The 24,578-nt window shown below is 40.7% G+C and overlaps 1 protein-coding gene across 2 annotated transcripts in view; it reads right to left on the bottom strand.

Annotated features, from left to right (window-relative positions):
• Positions 1–24,578, bottom strand: part of ARMC3 (armadillo repeat containing 3) — a 101,666-nt gene that overhangs the window by 70,501 nt on the left and 6,587 nt on the right. For both annotated transcript variants that reach the window (XM_084860479.1, XM_084860480.1), the window contains exons 2-3: positions 10,113–10,161; positions 1,148–1,265 (exon numbers count right to left, since the gene is read on the bottom strand). In XM_084860479.1, coding sequence (XP_084716605.1) covers positions 1,148–1,265; positions 10,113–10,160 — 166 coding nt within the window. In that variant the 5' untranslated portion in view covers position 10,161. The remainder of the gene's footprint in view (positions 1–1,147; positions 1,266–10,112; positions 10,162–24,578) is intronic.

Raw genomic sequence — 24,578 nt, 5'->3', positions numbered from 1 at the left:
TCAAATCACAAGATGAATAATAATAATAATAATAGTAGTAGTAGTAGTAGTAATAATAATAAAAACATATTTAATAAATGCTACAGATGGACAAATCAGTCTCTTTCTAGTCTGTCATTTTTGCATGTGTTCACTGTCCTGTTTCCGCATTAATCTGCAATTCTTTTCTTTAAATCTACACAAATTCACATCTAAAGACATATTGCAATATGAATTTTAAAACTTACTTTTCTAAATGTATTTCTAAATGCTTTTAGATATGGGTGTTTTTGAGCCAAGAACTGTATTGGAACATTCGGGAACTGCAAAAGCCAGTGGATAACCAAATTCTATTTTCACATTAGTATGGCAGGTGCGGATCTGGTCATTTCATATCAGAATTTGCAAAGATCTCCTTCTTCAAGCACTCCTAATAAGAGTGCCAGTCTTAGAACAAAGAATCTTAATTATACCTTTATAAAACCTACTCCTCCCACTTCAGCTTTTCTAGCTGAAATCAAAGAGACTTAGGATGGATTTTTACAAGCATCTGTATATACATTATTCACCAAAAAAGACAGGCATTTAGAAGTGTCTAGTGCTAGTACTGCTTTCTCTAGCCCACCCAGAAATGAAAGGGAAAAGACTCCTGCACCTAAAACATAGTGACTAAGCCTTTGCTGTAATAGCTAATTCAAACATGGGCCTATGTACATGGTACTGTTCTTTTGTGGACTAGAGCACTTCAGGGTACATGCTGTGAATAACTATGTGAAAGTACTGCATTAAAGATCTTCCTGCAGCTGGGAAGGTAATACAGGAAGTAGAAAGCTTCTCATATGCAAGGTTTTGTTTCATCCACTTTCAGAGAAATGATCCCGGTACTATCCCATAAAATATGTGTCAGAAGCTGGTGTGAATCAGCTGTACGCCTGATCTGGCTAAGACTTTTTCTCCTGGTCCTCATCCTGAAGACGTTGCTTATGTCATGCCCCAGCAAGACAGATGGATCCATATCAATCTGCACTCTGTACAATATCTTGTATACTGCTGGCAGTTAAATGTCAATTAGCAATAGAAATTATTAATGGCAGCATTTCATACTAAGTAGACGTGTTAAAGAATGGAAATATAAGACATAGTGAGATGTGACCATTGAGAAACAAACCTTTTGATGCAAATTTATAAAGAGCTTCACATGCTTTAGACAAAACTTCTTCTTCAGGGGAACTGAGCATTAGCACCACTGTTGCGGCTTTCTTGCTTTCAACTGATAAAGGATCAAACTAGAAAACAAAATGGTAATATTCCCAACAAATGTTAATCATTTTGTTCATTCTGGCAGCTTATCATGGATGTTACAGTAATCAAACATTGGGCTGTGTCTGGTCCCTGGATACTGAAGACTTCAACCATGCACCCATTCAGCAAAATCAATGTGAGTATAACTCTGGCCAGGGACAAGGAGTAGCCTTGCTGCAAGAAACAGAGCCTATTTATTCCTTTCTTGTAAGAAATACAAGGGAAATGTATACTTTCCCTCCCACCTCAACATACACTGGAATGCACATCTTACAGATATAGAAATAAGAATACATGACAAAAGATAAATTTGTTCTGTTTGTTTAAAAAATAACCGTACACTGCTATGCTACCTTTCTGCCACAGATGGCATTCAAGGCAGCCTGACAAAATATAGTAAAATATTGTCATGCACGTCCCACTTTCTCTAACAGTGAAAAGTTTCAGGAACAGCACTACTAGGGTTTGGCTTCCTTCTAGAGGAGAAATCACTTGTGATTTATGATGTATTTGTAATAATTTAACAAATGTACAAGGAAAGCATAGGTGGGAGCAAGCAGCATACACACACCTAGCAAGAAGCAAAACTGTTTCCTCATATCAGATTCTGAAGGTGCCTCTCAGCTATTTCTCTCTCTGCCTGTCTTTCAGTCACTGACCCGGGTCACACAATCACTGCAGCCCACTGTGGTTTGTTTAAGCCATGGTAGGCTGTGGCACATGCCAGGTAGTTTTTGAATATTCAAACCGTGGCCACCCAGGTTTGAACAACACAACAAGCTACGGCTTGAATATTCAAAATGGCTGCCAGCATTCACCACAGCACACTATGGCTTAAATAATAAGCCACTGTGGGCTATGGTGGCTTATTTGATCGTGCGAACCTGACAACTGTCTCAAAACAGCATTTCATGTCTTCACACACACACACACACACACCTCTACCCTCCTTCCCTTAGTTTGGGGGTTGGGGGAGGAAAGGCATTCACATATTCCAGAGAGATATCTGTATCTCAGTCATTACTCCCACTGAGGAAACATCCACCACCCATCGTGGGGCATTAGCCTATAACCTGCTTAATAAAAGGGATGGCTAGCCTGTCATCAAAGAAAGGTCTGGACCCTCAGACCAGTTTTTAAAGGCTAACAGCTCCTCCTGGAAGAACGATTAATTGGAGCTGTTAACAAAGAAACAAAAAACATACAAACTGAGTCACAAACTAATTTCCTCATCACCAATACAAATTCTCTCTATTTTGAAAACTACTAATTTCTATCCAGATCCCCACCATCAGCGACACAAAATAAAGGGAGGGGGTGTTATACACATTTCAGCTTCTTTCTTGTTGCTCAAATCTGGCAGACCCGAGTCTTCATATTTGGCAAGTCTCTAAGGGTGCAATCCTTGCTGGGGAATGCTGGGAGCTGTAAGATATTTTTCTGTCTAAACATGCATAGGATTGCATCCTAAGATAATGAGTTGCTCTGACCTCTGGCAAGAGTATGAGAATTCCATTTGGCGACTTCAGAATTCTCTCACAGAAAGAGTTATTCACCTAGGATATTCCAACCTCATTTTATTCTTAATTGCCTGTGCCCTCTATGCATGGCTAGCAAACATTTTTCTTTGCTATCAGAAAGTACACATATACATTCTAGCAGTTACAACCCTCTTGTGATTCGGAGAGGGAAAGCTTGGAAAACCCCAAGCCAAACTGAGGAGAAACTTGAAGTGATCACCCGTAGGAACAGCATGCCTTGGAGGCACTCTGTCTAGGGCCATATGCTGGCAGTGGGTAGGGCTAAAGCCAGCAGTGAGTGGGGCCACCCCTTTTCTCTCTTTCTGTCACCCCTTCTCTCTCTCTCTCTCTCTCTCTCTCTCTCTCCTTTTTCTCTGCTTCCCACTTTCTCCCCACCCAATGGGCTGCCAGGGGAGGGACAGTTTATTTTTGCAAGTGGTCTGAATTGATCACTTGCAGAGGGCTTTTTGAAATTAGGATGAGGCTGCAGGTTGCTCAGCTCTGTAATAGGTGCATAACTATGAGAGACCAAGATAATTTGCTGAAAAAAATATCTGTACAAGCCCAAAAAAACAATGGCTATTAGGTGAAATTTCTCAAGAAGGGTTGGGGTAAGCCTGTCAGGACATAAGCTTTCTCCATCCCTGGCTCTACGCCAGGCCAAACAATGCCCTCCCCTCAGATTGCCCTTTTTCACTAACTCAGCATTTAGGTTTGGGAATTTCTGATAAATTGCCTATTTTCCCCCTTCTCAAAGACACTCCCTTGACTTCTGATTCTCTATCATACTCTAGCATAACACTGCTACAGCGGAACAAAAAACCAGAGTATTGGAAACTGGCTATTATATACATAGATCAGTGATCTGGAAAAAGAAAGCGCTGGCAATCAGGTGTCCTGTGGGACATTAATGGCTCTGGACAGACTTCGATGTTAATGAGCTTTTAAATGAGATAATATTGTTGCTGATACATGGCTACAGGCAATAATCATAAAGTTGACAGCAAAGAACTTCTAGATCTGATCAAAGTGTGAATATGTAATTTAACATACATAGACAATTTATATTAAAATACACAGAAATGTATCTTACTCAACCAGCTCTCAAGGTCCTACAGAAAAGGGTCAGGAAAGGCATGATTGGAGATCATTGTAAATTATTCATTGAAGAGCTCTGTTTACTGTGCAGGTGCAGGCAAAAAGTAAACAGGTTACTAGGGATAGGAAGAGGATGAAAAGGAAGAAAAATAATATGGGGGGAAAATACAATGACATTATACAAACCTACAATTCACCTTCATCTGGAATCTGTGCACAATGGTCAGGTCAATTCAAAAAGAGTATTGCGCAACTGCTGACAGGATACCAAGAATGACAATTAAATTACTGAAGATGTCATAAGGTCTCATCTGAAGAGCTAGTATGTAGATAAATAAAAGTAGCCTCAATATACACATAGGAAATATGACATGGGTAGGCAGAATAGACTATAGTTTTCCTTTTTTATGATGCAAACAAGATGGAAATACGCTGTAAGCAAAAGGTAGCCCAATGCATGCCAGCACATTTCCCTTACAGTTATTCCATTGTGGAACCTTTTGTAGCAGGATGTGATTAGGCCGAAGAGTTGAGCATAAGGGCTCTAGCAAGAGGGTTATTTTTTAAATCTTTAGTACAGTTGTGGATGTAACAGCGGTATGTAATGAAGCATAGACTGAGAATTAAAGTTTAGAGGATCCCACATGTGACGTAGTCTAGCTCTTTTTGTTACTATGGGAATAGATGAGGTACAACACAAAATGTAAAGTCAGAAACTTCAGGCATGATTAAGTGCTCCATGAGCTCCAGCTATACTGCTGCTGCTCCACAATCTGATAATTTCAACAGGAATTTTGCATAACTGTCCACATAGGCTGCTTGAGATGTGCAAATGTTGTACAGCATATGGGCTTGGTGGACTGCAGTCATAATATCAAATGGAGATTTAGAAGATTTTCCATACATTATGAATAAAGCTGGGAAAGTGTTGCAACTCCCTTGAGGATCCAAAGAATTCTTTGGGCAAAAACATAAATGACTTAATTGCTCTATGCCAGGCAACAATCCAAGACATTTTTGGCAACTTCATTTTGTTGTTCTGATCACTGGAGGGCCAGCAAAACACTCTCTAGAAAATAATCCCAGCAAAACAACTCTCCACACAGCCAATGCATTCAAGGAGACTCATAGAATTTGGCCATGGGTGGCATGTTCTGCACTACTATAGTGGATTTTAAAAATAGGATTTTAAAATAGGATTTTAAAAATAGATCAGCCCTTCTTCTGCTAGCTTCACATAGGTTCAAATCTCAAAAGCTAGCTCTCCATGATGCCAGACCGGTCAAAGCACTGTCATGCCACAATCCATGTTCAGCCATTCGGAAGTAATATAAAATGTTCATTTCCATTCCTGACCTTTCTCAAACAGAAAGAACTCTATTATGAAATCCAGCTGTTCTGACCCTATTTAACCATTTATTTGAAACTGACATGATTTGAAGAAAGGGCAAATCTTGCAAAATGCCTTTTGTTCTTCATTTAGAATCAAACATTTTGGAAACCTTTACATCCAAACACTAACAAAATTAAGCATTTTTATTGTACTTACTTAAAATAGCATCTTGGGTCTGGACAAACCTATGCCTATGCCATGTCACCTTCCAGATATTGCAGGAACAGTTTTAAGGAAATCAATGCTATGTGTTATTAGAAGTGTCAGTCTTTCTTGTTCCTGGTTCTACAATGCATCTCACACCAAATGTTAAAGAAGATAGAAAGACTAACAACAGAGTATTAAAAAAATATATGTTAAGCTAAACGTTTTGGCTTCCGCTCTCATCAGCAGCTGCGCTGTTAAATGGATATTAACATTTAACAGCACACCTACTGATAAGAGCGGAAGCCGAAACGTTTAGCTTAAAATATATTTTTGAATACTCTGTTGCTAGTCTTTCTATCTTTCTTATATATTTTACCTTAAGACTGACTGCATGCACGGTGCATCCAGAGCCTCCTTTTTGCTTCGCTGCTGTGCTGCTTTACATCAACCTCTACATTTTTTTATATATATATATATATATATATACACACACACACACACACACACACACACACACCGGCCAATAGCCAAAGCCCTCTGTGCGATTCACAAAAATTAAAACCAAAAAGCACAGGATAAAACACTATAAAATATAAAAGCATTAAAACCACAATATAACAATACAACCAGAATAAAATCTAGCAGCGATGCAGAGATTTAAAATACAGATTTAAAACACCAAAGCTAAAATACTAGGAAGCTAAAATGCCTGGGAGAATAAAAAGGTCTTCATCGAACATTAACACCAAAGGCTACGTATGCTCACTTGTATGGAACTGCCACTGAGCTCTACGTGAGTAATTTCCAAGTATGTATACATAGGATTGCAGCCTTAGTTATTTAAGATGTACATCAAGCATTTATAATAACTTATTTTAAGCATATATTGATATGAGTATACCAAAACTCCATGGCCTTAAGTTGGGAAGGCTTTTGAGAGCGAAAGCAAGAAAACGAGCAGAGGTGACTATAGGAATATGGAATTCTGGAAACAGGTGGATCAATACACAATAGCTACTTGTTTGAAAGAGAATTGTGTAAAATTGTGTGAGTATAGTGGTATACAACTCCTGTGAGGATCGCAAAGATTCACCAGGGGTATTCTGAGGTAAATGCGGGGTGGGGTGGAGGGGAGATTTTTACCATTGTTGGTGACAGTGTAAACAGGCTAAGAAATATTGGCAACAAATGTTAATATCAGTTAATATAATTCAGGAGGGGGGGTTACCTCTTGACCCTAAGATTTTTTATTACCAAACTTTAAAGGGTTGATAAATAAAGATAAGGAAATACTCCTTCATCACATGATTGTTGCTGCTAGGGTAGTATATGCAAAGCATTGGAAATCTAATAAAATCCCAAGAATTAAGGAGTGGTATATTAAATTATGGGATTTTGCAGTTCTAAATAAATTAACCTGGATTATCAGACCTCATCAAGGAGAGAGGTCTTGTGCTAAGATTGAGCAACAATGGAACTGGTTTAAACAATTCTGGAATAATCCACACATTATAATGATTGGGAACCCATTTTTATTGATATAAGGAAGATGAAATATTGGTATACATTGGTTGTTTAATATGTTGTTGATTATCCTTTTTCCCTCCCTGGAAAATTTAATTTTTAAATCAATAACAATGTGTTAAAAAAGGAAAGCAGGAAACTCATCTCCCTGCAAGACACAGATGCAAGATAGCCAAGTTAAGCAACTGGAGCCAGACCCTGGCTGATGGAGCCAGCTGTAGGACCCCAGTAAATGTTTTCCTCATGAGTACTCTCCAGAGGAAGTAGAAAAACCTAAATCCTTTCTCTTTATCTATGAATGCCAAAAGGGAGGTCCTGTAAATGTGCTTGCATTAGTCAAGCTGATAGAAACAGTGACCTGGTTCATATGTAATCATGGCAAATCATAGGTTAATTAACCCACAATTTTTAGGGTGACATGCTATGTGTGAGCTGCTTCCATTTTGCTTCCATTTTGCATTGCAGGCAGTTCGCCCACTCATCTCTGACAACCCACCATTTTTTAAGTGATGAGTTGTTATGTACGAACCAGGTCTATGCATTATTTGTGGGTTAAACAACCCAAAGTTAACCTACAATTAGTTCTGGGTTAATGTCCAGGTTCACACATCATGCAACAACCTACGATTGAGCCAACTGGAGGTTGATTATTCAATGCGTAAGCAGTTTGTACATGGCATGCTGTTATGTGTGAACAGGACCAATGAAAATAATTGAAATGTATACTGTAGACACAAAAATGTGGGACTCAAAACAAATCACAACTCTTACTAATAATCTTTGCAGTTTAACAAGGATGTCTATACTCGTTCCACAAAAATATAAACTATCACACTGAATACGTCAACACAGCTTTTGGAAAGTTTTTACAGAACACACCACCAAGCCTATGAAGACCAAACATTAATAAGATAGAACAGATCTTTCACAGATCAGCAGCTGGTTAACTGATAGTAAAAGGGTCAATATCAATAAAGGAAAAAGCAATCTGCAAGTATTTGTACAACGATTTCCTTTGTTTTAAAGTATAAGAGACGGTGTTGATATGTGTAGTGATAACAAAATAAGTTATGTTTACTATGTCCAAAGAAGACTGAAAGGAGCAACTCCTACAACTTCAAAAATACCAGATAATGGTGACTGATCAAGTAAAGCACAGATGAAATTCAGTTTTGAAAAATTCAAAACTCCAGTAACCTTAATGATATATGTAGATTACAGATTCTACCTTACAAAATGGAAGAGGTTAATCCCTCCTTTGGAGTCCACTTCCAGTACTCACAAAAGAAAAGAAAAAAAGGCAGCACAACTTTATGCTAATTTCTTGGTTCTAGACATTATTTGAATGGGAACTACTGATATACAGTTATTTTCTGGGATTTTTATTATTACAGCACAGCTAAATGCAGCACCAAAAGGGCAATTATAAAGAACTGAGAGAACCTGTGACAAATTGCTTGAATGGTTTTGGTATATCATTCCTTGGGTTCAGCATTTTAAAAATCTTAACAGAAGAAAACAAAAGTCCTATTTATGCATGGTTTCGTTTCAATTGCAGGAGAGGCAGAATAATGGTCGTTCTTTTAAATTAAAAGTATATATTTTCATTTTTTTCAAATATTACGTCTTAATTTGTATAACAAGTTTAGAAATACTAAACACAGTTTACAGTTCTGATGTTTTAACTACTTGTGAATTAGAGTTAGAGGAAACCTGAGAGCACTTCTTAAACACATTTAAGTTTTCAAAGATCTGAATCAACCATTTATTAAAAGGAAAAAATCAAGGTGGATTTGGGAAATGAATGGATATGTCTCTCCTTAACAGGATAATATCAGAGGAGAAGGGAACACAAGGGGAACCAGAGTGTTCCTCTGACTTTATATCACATTATCGGCTTTAGATTAGGGTAGAAGATGGCATCATTTGTTCCTATACTAGATCTTTTCCTTCTGCTCCTTATTCAGTGGTGAAAAAACTGATCAAGAAAGTGGTCTACTTGCTTCAGAACTTGTGGAGCAGGATATGGTGGCAGGAGCAGCACCTCCTAATTTCTAGAGCAGCCTTCCCCAGCCTGGTGCCCTCCAGATGTGTTGGACTGCAACTCCCATCATTCCCAACACAGGGTTGGGAAAGGCTGCTCTAGAGCTTTTTGGAACAATCCTATGCATAGAACTCCACAAAAACTATGAGGAAGACATGGAATTTATTCCCTACCATATTTTGCAGTTCTCCATTTTACCACTCAAGGCAGTTCTAAAATTTCATGAGATGATGTTAAGATTTATTATGCTTCAGAACATGCACAGAACAGATCAATTGCTGGAGTCATATGATTGAAAACTGAAGTAACAGCTTCAATATTCAATAAAAATAATAGAATCTCACAACCAGATCATAAATATATCAGTAGCGGAACTACACTCAGCTGAGTTCAGTGGAACTTTTCCCCCATGTAATGATCTTTATTGATTGAGTGTGTGAGCTCTTTTATATACGTGAGGAATTGCATGCAAACTGTAGGGGGTTTGTTTACTTGTAGTGAACAGCAGCTTCTTTTTAGCAACAGTCAGCTGATTTTCCACAAAAATTAAAAAGCCCCCACTCCTCATGCAGATCTCCCTGTCCACTTCTCTAGACAGGACCAACATTTTTTACACTGGGATATAAGCCTAGCATACCTGTTCACGTCTCTGTAACAGGCTCTCGTGTTTTACTGGTTTTTGTAGGCCAAAGTCAAAGCTTACAAATGATCAGAATAGAGAACCATCTCTGCCACCACTCAACTATATGCCACAGCCTAGTTGAGTAGTTATTACTCAGAACCCATTAATATATATTCCTTTTCCTACTACTACTACTACTTCTTTTTCTTCTTCAGGGGAAGGCCTTTTCTACATTTACAAAGTGGAGGGGGCTACCAAAAGACAAGATTCTTCATAAAATCAATGTTTTATGTTTTATATGTTTTATCAATGTCCATCTGTTTACACACAGAGCCCAACTGAAGCAAAAATGTGATTATCTTTACAAGACATTTTTAGAGGCATAAGGGGAAATAAGTGGGAGTAAGAGGCTTGAAAAGCACAACAAACTTGGAGGTTATAATTGTAAACATTTTTACAGCGAGCAGTACTTTATAAACTTACCACATCCTTAGGAGGAGGCTCCACTTCCTTTTTTACCTTTTTACCCATTCTAAAAACAAACAAAAGAGCAGATGATGAACAGACAACGAAGGCTGGGCGGACAGCATTTACAAAGAGCTCAGCCCTACCTCACTGAACTTGATGTAATAGTTGTTACTGGGATGAGGAATGGTTTACTAGTACTGTTGAGTTCAAGTTGTTAGGAAATGGTATTTCACAGCATCCCAATACAATTCATGCCTTTAACAACTGCTAAACTAATAGCAGTTCCATTCTACTTGTTAAAAAAAACCTCCTCTATGCCCACCCACTAGCTGTTAGGGATGCTGCCAGACACCAGAAATAGCCATATTCTGGTATGGATAAGCAGGTCTGATAACATTGACCAATGCTTCCTGGAGTCTTAAAAAGTTTGGTTTCATTTTCAGATTGTTTTTGAGATAGGCACAATATGCATTCAGGGAACTTTACCAGTACTTTCTGCATTCACACAAACTTATCGTTTATATAGACTGTTAGAGAGGAGCTTCAGATGTACTGGCTCTCTGACACCTGTACTATGTGATATGAATTTATCTGGTATTACCCTGATACTGTGGCTCAAGGATCTATTTTGGTTACGGAACACACAGCCTGAAGGAACACCATTATGGCTCTGAACCACTGCAGAGGCATAGGAGCCGTTCAGGGTTCCTCCTTGATTATATTAAAGGGGGGTGTTTCCTGTGGCCACAGAAACATGCAAATGCCTACCTGACTGCTATGCTACCACCCAGCTGACTAACCCACAAGAGTGCCTTTGAAATGGCTAATCAAGAGCCCTGGCAGGAAAAACGGCCCACTACTGAAGCATCGCCATCTCCCGAAAAGGTCAGCAAAGCCAAGAACCACCTGAGTACCCTTGAATACATCTTTTGTTTTGAATATTATACAACGCTGCTCTGTATAGCCAGCTAGATGTAAAATTAATCAAGGAGCAAGGAACCTCTTTGAACTTTCTATTCAGTTGCCATGACCAAACTATTGCTTTCTTTGCTGTAACTGCCTTGGAGTTCAGGCAATCGAAGTTCATTCTTTCTGTCTGAGCATCCCTCTCACTGGTGTGCCTGAGCACTGTGAATAACCTGTGGCCTGACTGGCTTAAAATCATTCCTCATGATGCTTTCCTAACATAGGCTGTGTTTCCACCAGCGATTTACTCCAACCTGGCTGCGCAGTGAGGTTTCTGTGTTTCCATGACGTCGTTGCCATTCAGCACCAGCCCCGCATTTTATTGCTGAACAACCACTTCTTCTGACACTGGTTATAGTCTGATTTTTCCAGCTTACCGCGGCTCCATTACTGACCTGTTTCCACAACTGCACTGGGTCGAGTATCATAGTCCTGCCCATGGGGCATGTAGCCCAGCCTTTGTAGGTGTGTTGCTCTGACCTCAGTGACCCAACGCTTTCCCTCCCTGTTTTCTGGAAGTTACATTGCCGTTTTGGACCAGGATGCCAAGGGAGCAACTTTTAAAATATCATTGAAAATAAGCACTAGAACACAGCCCATGACCCCAGTCAAGGTTTTTTTCCTCCCATTGTGCTGAATGAGGCTTGCACTCAATGACCACAGAAATAACAGAGAAGCCCCTCAATTGACACGGCACATATCAAAGCCCTCAATTCATTAAATGCAATTAACTGCGATCTTGAGGCTTCGGTCCATTGCCTTAGGACATAACTCATTCACAGCTTCAATATAGAGATCCTGTGCTTTAAAATGGGGGCTGGTTTCAGTCTCTTTCCCACAACAAACCCATTAGTGTCTCCTCAGAAGTACTTCCCATTGCGGTGGATGAGGCTGAGATTCCCCCTCAATTGAAATGGCACACATTAAAGCCCAATTCCTTAAATGCATTTAAGCTACCAAGCGAGGCTCAGATGAATTGACTTAGAAAGAAAGTACTTCGCAGCTTCATTATAGCTATCCTGCAGGTTACAATGGGGGCTGGATTCCGGCTTTGCATGTACTACTCTCTTTCCCATGACAAAACCATTAGTGTCTCCTCAGAAGTAACTCCCACTGTTCTGAATGAGACTTTATTTATTTATTTATTAAATTTATTAATCGCCCATCCGGCTGGCCACCCAGCCACTCTGGGCGATGTACAAAGTATATAATTAAACAGTTTAAAACAATAAAATTCTACAGTAAAAACATTTTCTAAAATACCCTAACCCATCCAAAATACCTGCCTGAACAACCACGTTTCTAGTGCGTGGCAGAAGCTCATTAAAGAAGGGGCAGGGCATGGCGGAGTTCCCTAGGGAGGGAGTTCCACAGAGTGGGGGCCACCACAGAGAAGGCCCTCTCCCTAGTCCCCACCAGTCTAGCTGTCCTGGCTGATGGGACAGAGAGAAGGCCATCCAAGGCTGATCTTGTTGAGTGTCCTGTCTGGTGTTGCTGGAGGCACTCCTTGAGATAGGCTGGGCCGGAACCATATAGGGTTTTAAAGGTCAAAACCAACACCTTGAATTTGGCCCGGAAAACAACTGGTAACCAGTGCAACTCCTTCAGCACTGGAGTCATGTGATCTCACCGGCGGCTGCCTTTAATCAGGCGAGCCGCCGCGTTCTGTACCAGCTGCAGCTTCTGAACCGTCTTCAATGGTAACCCCACGTAGAGTGCATTACAGTAGTCTAAACGAGAGGAGACTAGGGCATGTACTACTGATGGGAGCAGATGGTCAGGAAGGTAGGGGTGCAACCGCCGTATCAGATGGAGTTCATACAGCGCTGTCCGGCTCACAACTGACACCTGAGCCTCCATGGACAGCTGGGAGTCCAAAATGACCCCCAGGCTGCGGACCTGGTCTTTCAAGGGTAGCTGTACCCCATTCAACACCAGGTCAACATCCCCCAGCCTCCTCTTTAGACAGACTTGCCCCCCAGACTTGCCTTTGAATACCTGCATCGGAACTTACAGAAATTCCCCCTCAATTGAAATGGCATGCTTTTAAGCCCTTTTCCTTAAATGCAATTAAGCACAATCTCGAGGCTTCAGTCCATTGCCTTAGGATGTAACTCATTCACAGCTTCCATATAGAGATCCTGTGTGTTAAAATGGGGGCTGGTTTCACTTCTTTCCCACAACAAACCCATTACTGTCTAGTCAGAAGTAACTCCCATTGTGGTCAATGAGGTCCTATGGGTTAAAATGGGGGCTAGTTTCCCTCTTTGTGTTCTCCTCCCCCTTTTCCAGCACAAGCATATGTGTGTCTACTCAGAAGTAACTCGCATTGTGCTCAATGAGGCTTGCCCCTGAAATGCAGGTGCATCTGGATTTTCAGGGGAAAGGAGAAAGCGGGGGGAAGCCTCTCTTCACATCAAAGCTGATTCCTTTTAAAAAATCCCATACTCCTCCATTAGCTTCTCCTTCCATTGTCCTTGAAACATGGCTGAGGAGGCAGGAACACTGATGAGGTAATCAGACCCAACCCAGACTCCACTCAAGACTCCACCCAGCCATCAAGAAAATAATTTGATTAGAGCTCAGTGGAAACAACACAGAGCCCCATGCTATAGCGATCATAAGCCGGGACTTTAAGCACTGTGGAAACTGGAAAAGGAGAAGATGCAGTTGGGGAAACATTGCAACAAAGTTGGAAACAAAGTGAAGCCAACAGGGTGGAAACACTCCCCCAGTTCTCCATCCTGCTCTAGTGCCTACCCCATGTTTCAGGGCCAGCATCACCTGCTTTCCTACCTTGTACACCCAGAGAAAAAGCTTTAGCCCTTGGTAAAATGCCTCACTTAAGCCAGAGCTGGGTTCCACACATAATGTATCACAACATGCCAGCTCTATCCAAACATTTTGCTGCCTGGTAGGGGAGTATGACCTATGCATGAGCTCTTGGTTCTAAATCCAAACGCTGAATTGGTCCTTCACGGAGCATACAGTACTGGGAAGCAGCTACTAAAAAGTCTAAGGAGAAGCCATGTTGATAAGGCTCTCCATCTAAATCTATTTTGAATCAAATTGTGTCCCTAAAAATATGTTAGCCTCTGTTAAGTCTCCCCATCATAGCCACAAAGACTAAACTATCAAACCCAGTATTTTGGATGTTTGTTGATAATTTAGTCTTCAAGAGTGTCTCACATGGCTTGAGGCAATTGCTCCGTGTTTTAATTTGGAAGTAAAGCTGAGAACTCTGAGGGCAATCTGTGCTGAGTTTTTTTAAATTTTGGCAAGCAACCAGGAAGTCCTTTGGACTCCCCTGCCTCTGAAGTCAGCTAATTATAGCTGTTCCTGCTCTATTTCTTTTACTTTCCTGCGCAATCTACAAATTTCCACCCGGCAGCCCACCATTGTCACCAGCACCCAAGTTCCCTTGGTCACACAGATTTCCATTCCCCTGCTCTGCCACATTGTGCCACCTTCCCTTTCTTATTTGGCAAACACTAATTTTCCCAATGTTCATCTTTCTCAGTTTCTTAGTGTTAGAACTAGTATACTGGCTATGTGCTAGAGGGGTGGGTATACTAACCAAGCCATTTTTCTCTTCTGTTACTAATATGTATGTTTGTGTCCTTTAAGAACAAAATCTGTAAAAAATCAAGTCTATGCTTTTCGACAAGCTAATTTCCTCATTCAGAAGTAGCTGTTACATTGATAAGAGTATAGTCTGTGCAAAAATCCATCATGTGCAAACCACATCTCTGGTTAAAGGCCCCCTTAGACCTGTGTTCACCATTACACACATATACATGCTAGTATATGTGTCCATGAGAACAAGAAAGTCTGGCAATAAGACATTAATGTACATTCATCAAACAGTAAATATATCTATTAAAATGTGTAAGTAGAAAAACTAAAAAGAAAATTAAAAATTAAAAAGACACAAACTGAATAAGGCAAGATCCCCAAAAGTTATACATATGGAATCACAGCTAGAACACACGGTACATAAAAATACAACTACAGGAAAAAAAAAACCTGTACATGAAATACATGAAAAACCTGTACATGAAATACTAGTTATAATTGGACTTACTGTTGCAATTCATGAGCTGAATTCATGTGTGCAATCATGAAGTGTGACTACTAAAGCTCAGCGGGATGCTAGTCAATTCTCAGCATACTAATACAAGTCAATAGCGACATAACGACAGGCATGGACTTAGGAAACACAGCGATTGCTATAATGAAGGGCTTCAATGGAAATTATCCTTTTTACATAGGAATATGCAGAGTCAACTTTTCTCCACAGTTTAACTCAACAGCATGCCCCCAAACAGAAATACATGTACAATAATAGTTGCATAAAATATATTTAGGGCGCAACCCTATCGGGATAGGAGGCCACTTCCGAACTTGGAGGCGACTGCCTATCTAATGCAGGGCAGGAAAAGCACGGAGGGGGATTGTCCCCTCCATGCTTCAGCCGCCCTGCATTTACGGCTAGACAGCTGACTTCAGCTGTCTAGCCGCAGGACCTCGGAGCACAGGAAGCGGCAGCTGGACGACACGTGGGTTGTGTCGTACTGGCATTTCCGACTTCCCCACCCCAACATGCCCCCAGGAATGCCCCGTTCTTTCCGCTCCACGCTCCTCCAAGCGCGGCGTGCTGGGCTGTTCCATGCTGCCTACGAGGCAGCACAGGAGGGGATGGAGGTCAGTGCTCAGGGAACCGACCTATCCTATGGCCATCTAGCCGCTGACTAGCAGCCATAGGATTGCTCCCTCCAATAGACAAATAAAATTTTGCAGACTAGCTCCTTGGCCTTCACTTCTGCCATCTTTATTAGCAGGACTACATGTTACAAAGGAAATATGGGTTTACCAACCCTGTGTTTCCTTAATAATGCAGATATGGGGTATCTGCCAGGGAGAATCACAAGAGTGCAGGGAGGGGAGTGTTTAACCTTCTCTTAGCTGTAAATTCTTCCCTGCCAATTTCAAACACGCATTCAGACATTTTTTCCCTACAGACTGTGAAACAGGGAGTAAGTACAACTGCAGGGAAAACACCTAGGGGTGGAGTCTACAAACACATCTTCCTCAAACATGAATATTAACATGAATGTGAGGATGGGGATGGGGGCACTGGCAAGAGAGAACTGGCAGGCAGGTACAGGAAGTACTGTTAACTCCCTGAGCTTGCCAACACATTTCAATTTATCACATAATGTAGTAGAAAAGCATGATTCTGCATCAGATAAAATTAGCTCAAATTGCTGGAAGTGAAGTGAACAATCATATAAGGAGCACTTATTTAAAAATCATGGAATTGATTATCCACTATTGTTGACCTTGTGCTCTCATTTACACCTATGTTAAGTGAGTATTTAACCTCACCATCTTGAACTGATCAGAAGTTTTGCTCACTGCAAGGTGTAACTACACAAGCTCAGTAGTGGCAGAGAATCAAATTTTCACCTTGGGATTTCATTTAGAGTCATATGCTTTTCAAATACAGTGCTTTGGTAAATCAAAACCGCATTTTCCCCCTAAAGCATTTTGAGTTCAATAACAACAATTAAGTGCACTAAGATTTATAGAAACAAGCACTAAAATGAAGCAGTTATGAAGCCATGCAGCTAACAGCCTTTTGCTCTTATTTTAGGAGCTTAATTGCCTTTGTAAATGCAGTGCCGACAACTAGGATCCAAATAGAGTTCTTCCCTTTCTTGCTACTACACTGGATTTGCTCTACCCCCTCAAATCCGGAGCAACATAAAACAAGACACGTTTTTGTTTATTGGCATCTTAAAAGAGGGTATGTTATACTGAAGTGAAATTACTGCTGCTAATCACACATATGTGTATTATTAAATGTGCATTAAATTATGGAAGAAGAGCACTTTCCCCCTCAGTTATGCAAATTTCTGGTTGATTGGCATTATGGTTGTATTGCTTCTTAGTAATTGTGGAGGCTTATCACTCCTCTGTCTTTAGCAATTAACTGCACACAACAAATTTGGCTGCTTCTCGTATGCCGTTACATGACCAAGGCAAACCATAAATGATGTCCAGCAACAGAGGTTATTCCAAACCTCACTTCTGTATTGAAGAGATGTTTGCCTAACAAGACAAAGAGGAACACGAGGGGAGCATTCTCCTCTTTTAGGGGCTATACATATGCCTTATGTTATATTCGCTTACATGTGAATGGATGCAGAGTCAAGTTACATTCTTCAGACTGAAGCATGAGGTCCAAACTAGATGTGATAAGGGGCAGTTATCTTCATAGTTCATGTCTTTGTCCCTTTCTGTATAAATAGGGGGGAAAGACCTAAAAGCGCTACAAGAACATTCCTCCAAGGCTGGCTTGATAAGGGAAATGAGCTGGGCTGGGCAGAAAAAAAGGCCTAACACAACAGTGTTAAGTTAAGATGGGGAACAAGTTAAGGTGGGGAGGGTTCCACTCCTTTCAGCCACATGCATCTTTTGTTACAGACATTAGCTTCCCTATCCACCCCTACATTATATATGAACAGGACAGATGCATGACTAAACAAAGACGTTTGCCTCATCACATCAAGTTTGGCCTTAAGTTGTAAATAAGCCGCCAAAAGTTACTAGCCTGCAAAAAAAGTTAGTAGCCAGCTAACAAGCTAGTAGCCTGCATTTCCATGCTCACTGCGGAGGAAGGAAAGCCCTTCTCCACAGTCAACATGGAAATTAAAGCTCTTAATTGCTTAGTGGGATAGTAAAAAGAAAAAACCAAAGCCTTCTATCAAGCAGACAATAGAGTGGGACGGAATGTCAATCCCTTGTTAGCCTGCTTGGTTTTCCTATAGGTTATGGAAGAAGGAGTTCCCTTCCCCCGTAGTTAGTGCAGAAACCAAATGGACTGGGGGAGGAGGAAGGACAGAGAGATACGTCTCTCCTCTATCAGCCTGCTCACTCACATGCATGGAATTCCAGTCACTTATGGCAACCAGGCGAGTTGTTATGTGTGAATAGTGCAGACACGTAACTAAGTATATTAATACAACCCCTAGCATCTTCTCTCTTTTCCTTATTGTACCATGTTACTCCAAGTAAAGACCAAACATAAAATGCCAAAAGTGCAGTACTGTCTGCTTACAGAGCTCATGTTGTTGCATACTGATTTATGTAGTTACTCCCTATGCACAGCAGCAGATGGGCCCTCAGCCACCATAGCACATATGACACATATGCACAAATACATTACATCCCTATGTATAATGTATCATTCCTGCAGGGATAATAGAAATCAGGCAATCCATGCACATTATATGGGGGCCACATCCAGGCCTCCACCCAATTATGCATGATTGCTGAATTCATGGTATGAGGTAGACCTAATGCAGATAAACAAAAAGCTTCCAGTACAAACGTAAACGTTTTCTTAGTCAAAAGGTATACATTTGCAGAATCTCTCAAACCATAATAAGTAACTTAATATCCTAGTTACATTTCTTGAGAATTAAAAGCCAAAAATGGTCTTTGAAAGCATCGGTCAAATGTGAAGCTGACATTTATGGCAAATCAGAAGAAAACACTAAATGAGTACATTCTATTCTAAGTCCAAATCGTGTTTTGACATTTTGTGCACGAGAAGCAGTGGGTTTTTCACTCGGCACTCCCTCCTTTCCTTGCATACCATGATTTCTAAACTGACACCCATGTTCCATTGTCTGCTATTGTGTCTCGGTGTGGTAAAGTAAGGTTTGCACAAACCAGCAGCCTGGTTGTGGGAAACTCTAGTTTGTGCAAACCATAGTTTGCCACATTTGGATGCAATGGCAAACTATAATTTGCCAAGAACCTGAAAGTCAATTTAAACATTTGTGGCACTTAAGGCGGGGGAGGGGGAGTATTTGGGCCTGAGGTTCACCGCTGTTTGTGCACACTAATGCCAAACCATGTTATGGCATTACATCTGAATGCACTCTATATCTCTACAAAAGAATGTTAATACTCTGTAACCAACTTTTCTGTACACCGTTCCTCCAAAAATGTTTACAATCAATGATTGTGTCCAGTTTGCAATTTTATATCATAGGGACTCCATCATATCATATGTGCCATAAATGTGCCTTGGACAACATAAGGAATCTATTTTAAAATATCAGTCTGTATTCATTTTAAAGCAAATATACAGATTGTAGTGGGTCTGAACAGTTATACTTACAAAATGCTGACCACTTTCCTTATCTTCCCTCTGTTTCTGAAAACAGATGAAAGAAAAACCCAGAGCTCAAAGAGCAGCAGTCAGCAAAACATTAAAGTGAAACCACTGCCAAATGTGTTACTTATCTTTTTGTCAAGAAATCAGAGGTCAGCTCTGAGGGCAATTACCTCCTCTGGCAGTAAAAAGAGGATGTAAGGTGAGCTATTGAGCAGTTATTTATTGCTTGATTCACTTATGGAGCTAACATCACCTTTCCCTAGGAGAGATCACAGCTGTCTCTCTAGGATCTCTGATTGATTTGAAACTTTTTCAGAAAGTACTAGAAATTATTTGGTGAAGTAATAACCAGCACAACTGGCTGACTCGTTAAAAAAAAAAAATAGCCTATTTATTTCTCAACTAGACCTAAAGATAGGAGTAGTTTAATTTCATTCTATTATTTAATGAAAATGGTCTTATTTATTACATTTTTATCCCACCCTTCCCCTAAGAAGCTCATACCACCCCATCCCTATTTTATTCTCACAACAACCCCAAGAGGTAGGTTAGACTGAAAATTGGTGACTGATCCAATGTCACCCGCTGAGTGTCATGGTTCAGGTGAGAACTGAATCCAGATCTCATCCAACATTCTAACCACTACATCACGCTGACTCTCACAATCAGTGAGAAGCCTGCTGGATCAAAAGGCAAAGTACAACAATAAAAAGATAGAAATAGACTACTTGCTGGGAACACAAACATGAGGGTGCTACTGCAGTCATGCCTGATTTTGGGCTTCTCATAGGCATCTAGTTGGCCAGTTTGGGAACAGAATGCTGGACTAGATTAATCTTAGTTCTGATCCAGCACAACTCTTATGTTTTTAAAGATAAATGTAGGTCTCTTCCAGAAAATCACATTTGTCTTGCAAAAAAAATGTGCCAAATATCTTACCTCAGTTGTTACTTTATTATTATGGGCCAGATGTTTTTACCCAAGGTAATGCTTTTGTTAAGAGAAAACTGCATTTCCCCAGATTTCCCAACTGTAATACTTTGTTGGTGGGACAATATGATTCCCTCCAACTCCAGCTCACCCTTCTATTGTGATAATTAAAGTTTTCATGAACTGTGGATATATGAGGGTCATGGGAATTGCTGCCTCATGCAACCACACTGACATTAAGGGCACAATCCTATGCAGATAGGCGGCCGCCTCTGAACTCAGAGGCAACCACCTATCCAATGCAGGTCAGGAGAATCCCGGAGGGGATCTTTCCCTCCGCGCTCCTCCTGCCCTGCATTTTTGGCTAGATAGCTGATTGCGGCTGTCTAGCCGTGGGAGGGCTAAGCGAGGGAAGAGGCTGCCGTACGACACATTGGATGTGTCATACAGGCATTTCCACCCTCCCCGCCCCTGGGAATGCCCCATTTTGGCCGCTCCGCACTCCTCTTGTGAGTGCAGAGCACAGGGCTTTTCCGCACTGCCTGCGAGGCAGTGCGGAAGTGTGGGGAGGTCAGTTCTCTGGGAACCGACCTCGGAGCGCAGGCTCTGAGATTGGTTCCCGGAAAACCAGATATCCTATGTAGCATACAACTCTCTTGTTAAAACAGCTTCACTGGCTTCCAGGTTGTTTCCATTCAAAGTGCTGGCTATGACGTATATCGCCCTATATGGCTCCAGTCCAGCTTATCTGAAAGACCGTATCCTCCCTTATGAACCTGCACGTGTTCTGAGATCCTCTGGGGAGGCCCCTCTCTCAGTCCCACCACTGTCACAGGCACGTTTGGTGGGAACCTGGGAGACGGCCTTCTCAGTGGCTGCCCCATGGCTGTGGAACACCCTTCCCAGGGAGGCTAGGATGGCTCCCTCCTTGATGTGTTTCCAGAGGCAGGCTAAAACATTCTTATTCCAGCAGGCCTTTGGGACATAGTTGGAACCTGGGGGTAAGCTGCTAAAATGCTTTAAAATGCTGTTTTAATGTTTTTTAATATAATTTTAATTGTATTGTTGTTTAATTATATTTTACCTTTGTATATTTTCATATGTTTTAATTGTATGTTTTAATGTTTGTAAGCCGCCTTGTGTTCCAGTACTGGGGAAAAGGTGGGGTATTAAAAATAATAATAATAATAATAATAATAATAATAATAATAATAGCAGCCATCTAGCCTCTGACTAGCGGCCCATAGGATTGCTCCCTAACAGCCCTATAAGATAGACCAATGTTATTATCCCTATATTCTAGATGAGTGGCTGATGCTGAGAGACTTGTGAGTGTTTATGTAACACATTTTTCCTACTGTCCACTGTTTCATCCAAGGAGAGGACACAGAGACTACAAGACCAATCCTCACCTAAAACCTGTGAAACTGAGCTCTGCATGTATTGTAAGCTATTTCAAAAAGGAAACAATATTTTCATTATGTTTGATACAGCACTAAATATAGTCATTACTCATTTATGAAATAAAATTAATGGAGACAAATGACAACATGTGATGAAGCGTATCCTAGACTCTGCAATCACAGGGTTCTTAAGGCAGAATCCAGGTTTCTAGGGGACGCTCCACTAGCAGTCCTTATGGAGAACACAAGCTGTGACAAACAAAACGAATGGAAAAATGTGTGAGATTTTAAATGTCTTGCTGAGATGTACAGTAAAATTCTTCCTCCCAAGAGGGAGAGACTTTAAGAAAAAGTGTTTTAATATGAACCTAAAAGAAATGGAACATGGCAGCTATTCAATCAGGTACTTTGAATTAGCAGCAGAGCAATTTTATCATGAAAATTAGGAAGGTCTGCCTCAAAAGCAAATCATATTAAAGGGTCACGTAAACTAAAGGGCTTTTATAAGAAGTGTCAGCATAATTAGATTAAGTCCTGTTTTCCATCTCTAAACTAAAAAATGTCTGTGTGTTCCAATTGTGTTCTTTAGACCTATTTCAGATGCAGCTGAAAATCAGGGCAATGCAAACACTCATGGGTTGCCACTTTAAAACCTGACATATATTAAAACAGGCCTGATTTTGCCAGATTTTTTTAAACCCCAACCAAATCTAAGGCATCATGTAATTATAATTTGTTAATATATCTTTTAAATCAATTAATACATACAAATGGAGAGTAGTGTCCCCCCTTCATCAAAATGCAAATTCATCGCAATAAATCTCTAACTAGCAAGCTTCCCTGCTGCTGGATGTTACTTTTATCAGCAGAGGACCTTAAGAGACCTCTTTCTTAAGGCCAGTGTAAGTGTCTCTGCTCCTGAGTTAGATGAGTGTCAAAGCTGTCCAAACTACGGAGCAGAAAAACAAGGAAGAATCAAGAGGCGCAAATGAATAGGACGCAATCAACCATGGAAAAGTGCTTGAACTTGTTATTAAGGCTCATCTAACTTTCATCAAAAACTTTAGCAAGGACTGGACCCAGATACGATATTATCAGGACAGATGTGAGTAAAAGGGTTAGACATAAGTTCCTGCTAACAAAGAGGATGTTTGCAAAAAGTCTATTCGGGTAACTAGAGTATCTGGGGTCTTTGGGGGCATAGTTAGGTGCTACAGCATATATTTTGTATGCAGAATGTCCCAGATTCAATCCCTGTTCAAAAATCCTCAGTTTCCAGGGCTGGGGAAGAACATTCTCTACCTGAAGCCTTGTAGAGTCTCTGCCAGTCAGAGAACACAGTGCTGAGCTAGACTGAATGGTACTATGTTTCAGAATCAACCAGCTCTATATGTTTGGATTCTTCCTGTGTTTTGTTCACATTCAATATTTGACAACAGGAAGTTAAAAATGACTAAGGGCACAATTGCACCCTGAACTAATGGGCCTATACAAATGAGATCCGAGAGCTTTTCGAGGCACGTAGGAACCTGCCTTATATAGAGCTGGACCATTGGTCCATCTAGCTCAGTACAGTCAACTCTGGCAGTGGCAGAGTCAAGAGGAATAAATCTCTCCCAAATGCTTGGAGGTTACTCAAAACCATAGTAACAGAAGCTCAGCTAGAATCTATACCACAGGTCAGGAAAGGTAGGACTAAGTCCAAGAGATCACCAGCATGGTAAATGAGCAGTGTCAGGGAAGCTATTAGAAAAAAGAAGGAGGCTTCCTTCGGAAAACAGAAGTTTTGCCCAAATGAGAACAAAAAGGAACATTCGCATAAAGGAACATTCACACAAAGGAAATGCAAACAGCCAGTAAGTGATGCAAAAAAGCATTTTGAGAAGCATAGCACTAATGACATCAAGGCCAACAATAAAGAATTCTTTAAATATATCAGAAGCAAGAAACCACCTAGGGAGGCAGTTGGGACTGTTGGATGACAACAGAATTAAAGGAGTACTAAAGGAGAATAAGGCAATTGCAGAAAAGCCACGTTATTTTCATCTGTCTTCACTGCAGAAAATGTAGGTCAGATACCTGTGCCTGAACTGATGTTTTCTGGAAAGGAGTCTGAGGAACTGAGGCAAATAGTGGTGACAAGAGATAAAGTTCTTGACTTTACTGACAAACTGAAAGCTAACAAATCACCAAGCTCAGATAGTATTCATCCTAAAATTCTTAAAGAAATCAAACAAGAAATCACTGGTCTTACAACAAAAATATGTTACATGCCCCAAAGATCAGCCTCTGTACCAGATGACTGGAGAATGGCCAAGGTAATGCCAATTTTTAAAAAGGGATGCAGGGGGGATCTGGGTAATTACAGACAGATTACCTTAATGTCTGTTCTGGGTAAACTGGTGGAATGCACTATTGAAGATAAAATTAATAAGCATATGAAGGAGCAAGCCCTGCTCAAAAGGAATCAACATGGCTTCTGCAGAGGCAAGTCCTGTCTCACTATTTAGTTTTTTGAGAGTGTCAATAAACATGTGGGCAGGGGTGATCTTGTAGACATCTGGTAGACATTGTTTACTTGGACTGTTTACTTGTAAACAGAATGCTGGACTAGACGGAGCCTTTGGGGTGATCCAGCATGGCTCCTATGTTCTTCCAGGGTTTCAGGCAGGAGTTCTTCCAGCCCTACCTGGAGATGCCAGGGACTTCCTGCATGCAAAGCATTGCTCTACCACTGAGCTACAGCCCTTACATTCTCTGATGGATGTGGCATCCCTATCCAGGCAGAGTACCTCTTGTACACTAGTCCACTCCACACTACTAACGTGTATGCTTCATCCTAGCCCTTTTTTAAACCAGTCTTCCACTCTTTGGGCACATTTTTTAAATACAAGGACAGCCTTGAATAGCAAAGATGGCACCATGAAATTCTAGCTATGCTGACCTCAGCTGATTTGTTAGGAACTGGAAAAATTTACTGTTCGGAAATGC

This window comes from Heloderma suspectum, chromosome 5, assembly GCF_057233095.1.
Source record: "Heloderma suspectum isolate Gila_16-S chromosome 5, 16-S_ref, whole genome shotgun sequence".
NCBI lineage: Eukaryota > Metazoa > Chordata > Lepidosauria > Squamata > Helodermatidae > Heloderma > Heloderma suspectum.
This window is presented reverse-complemented; position numbering and strand designations above follow the sequence as displayed.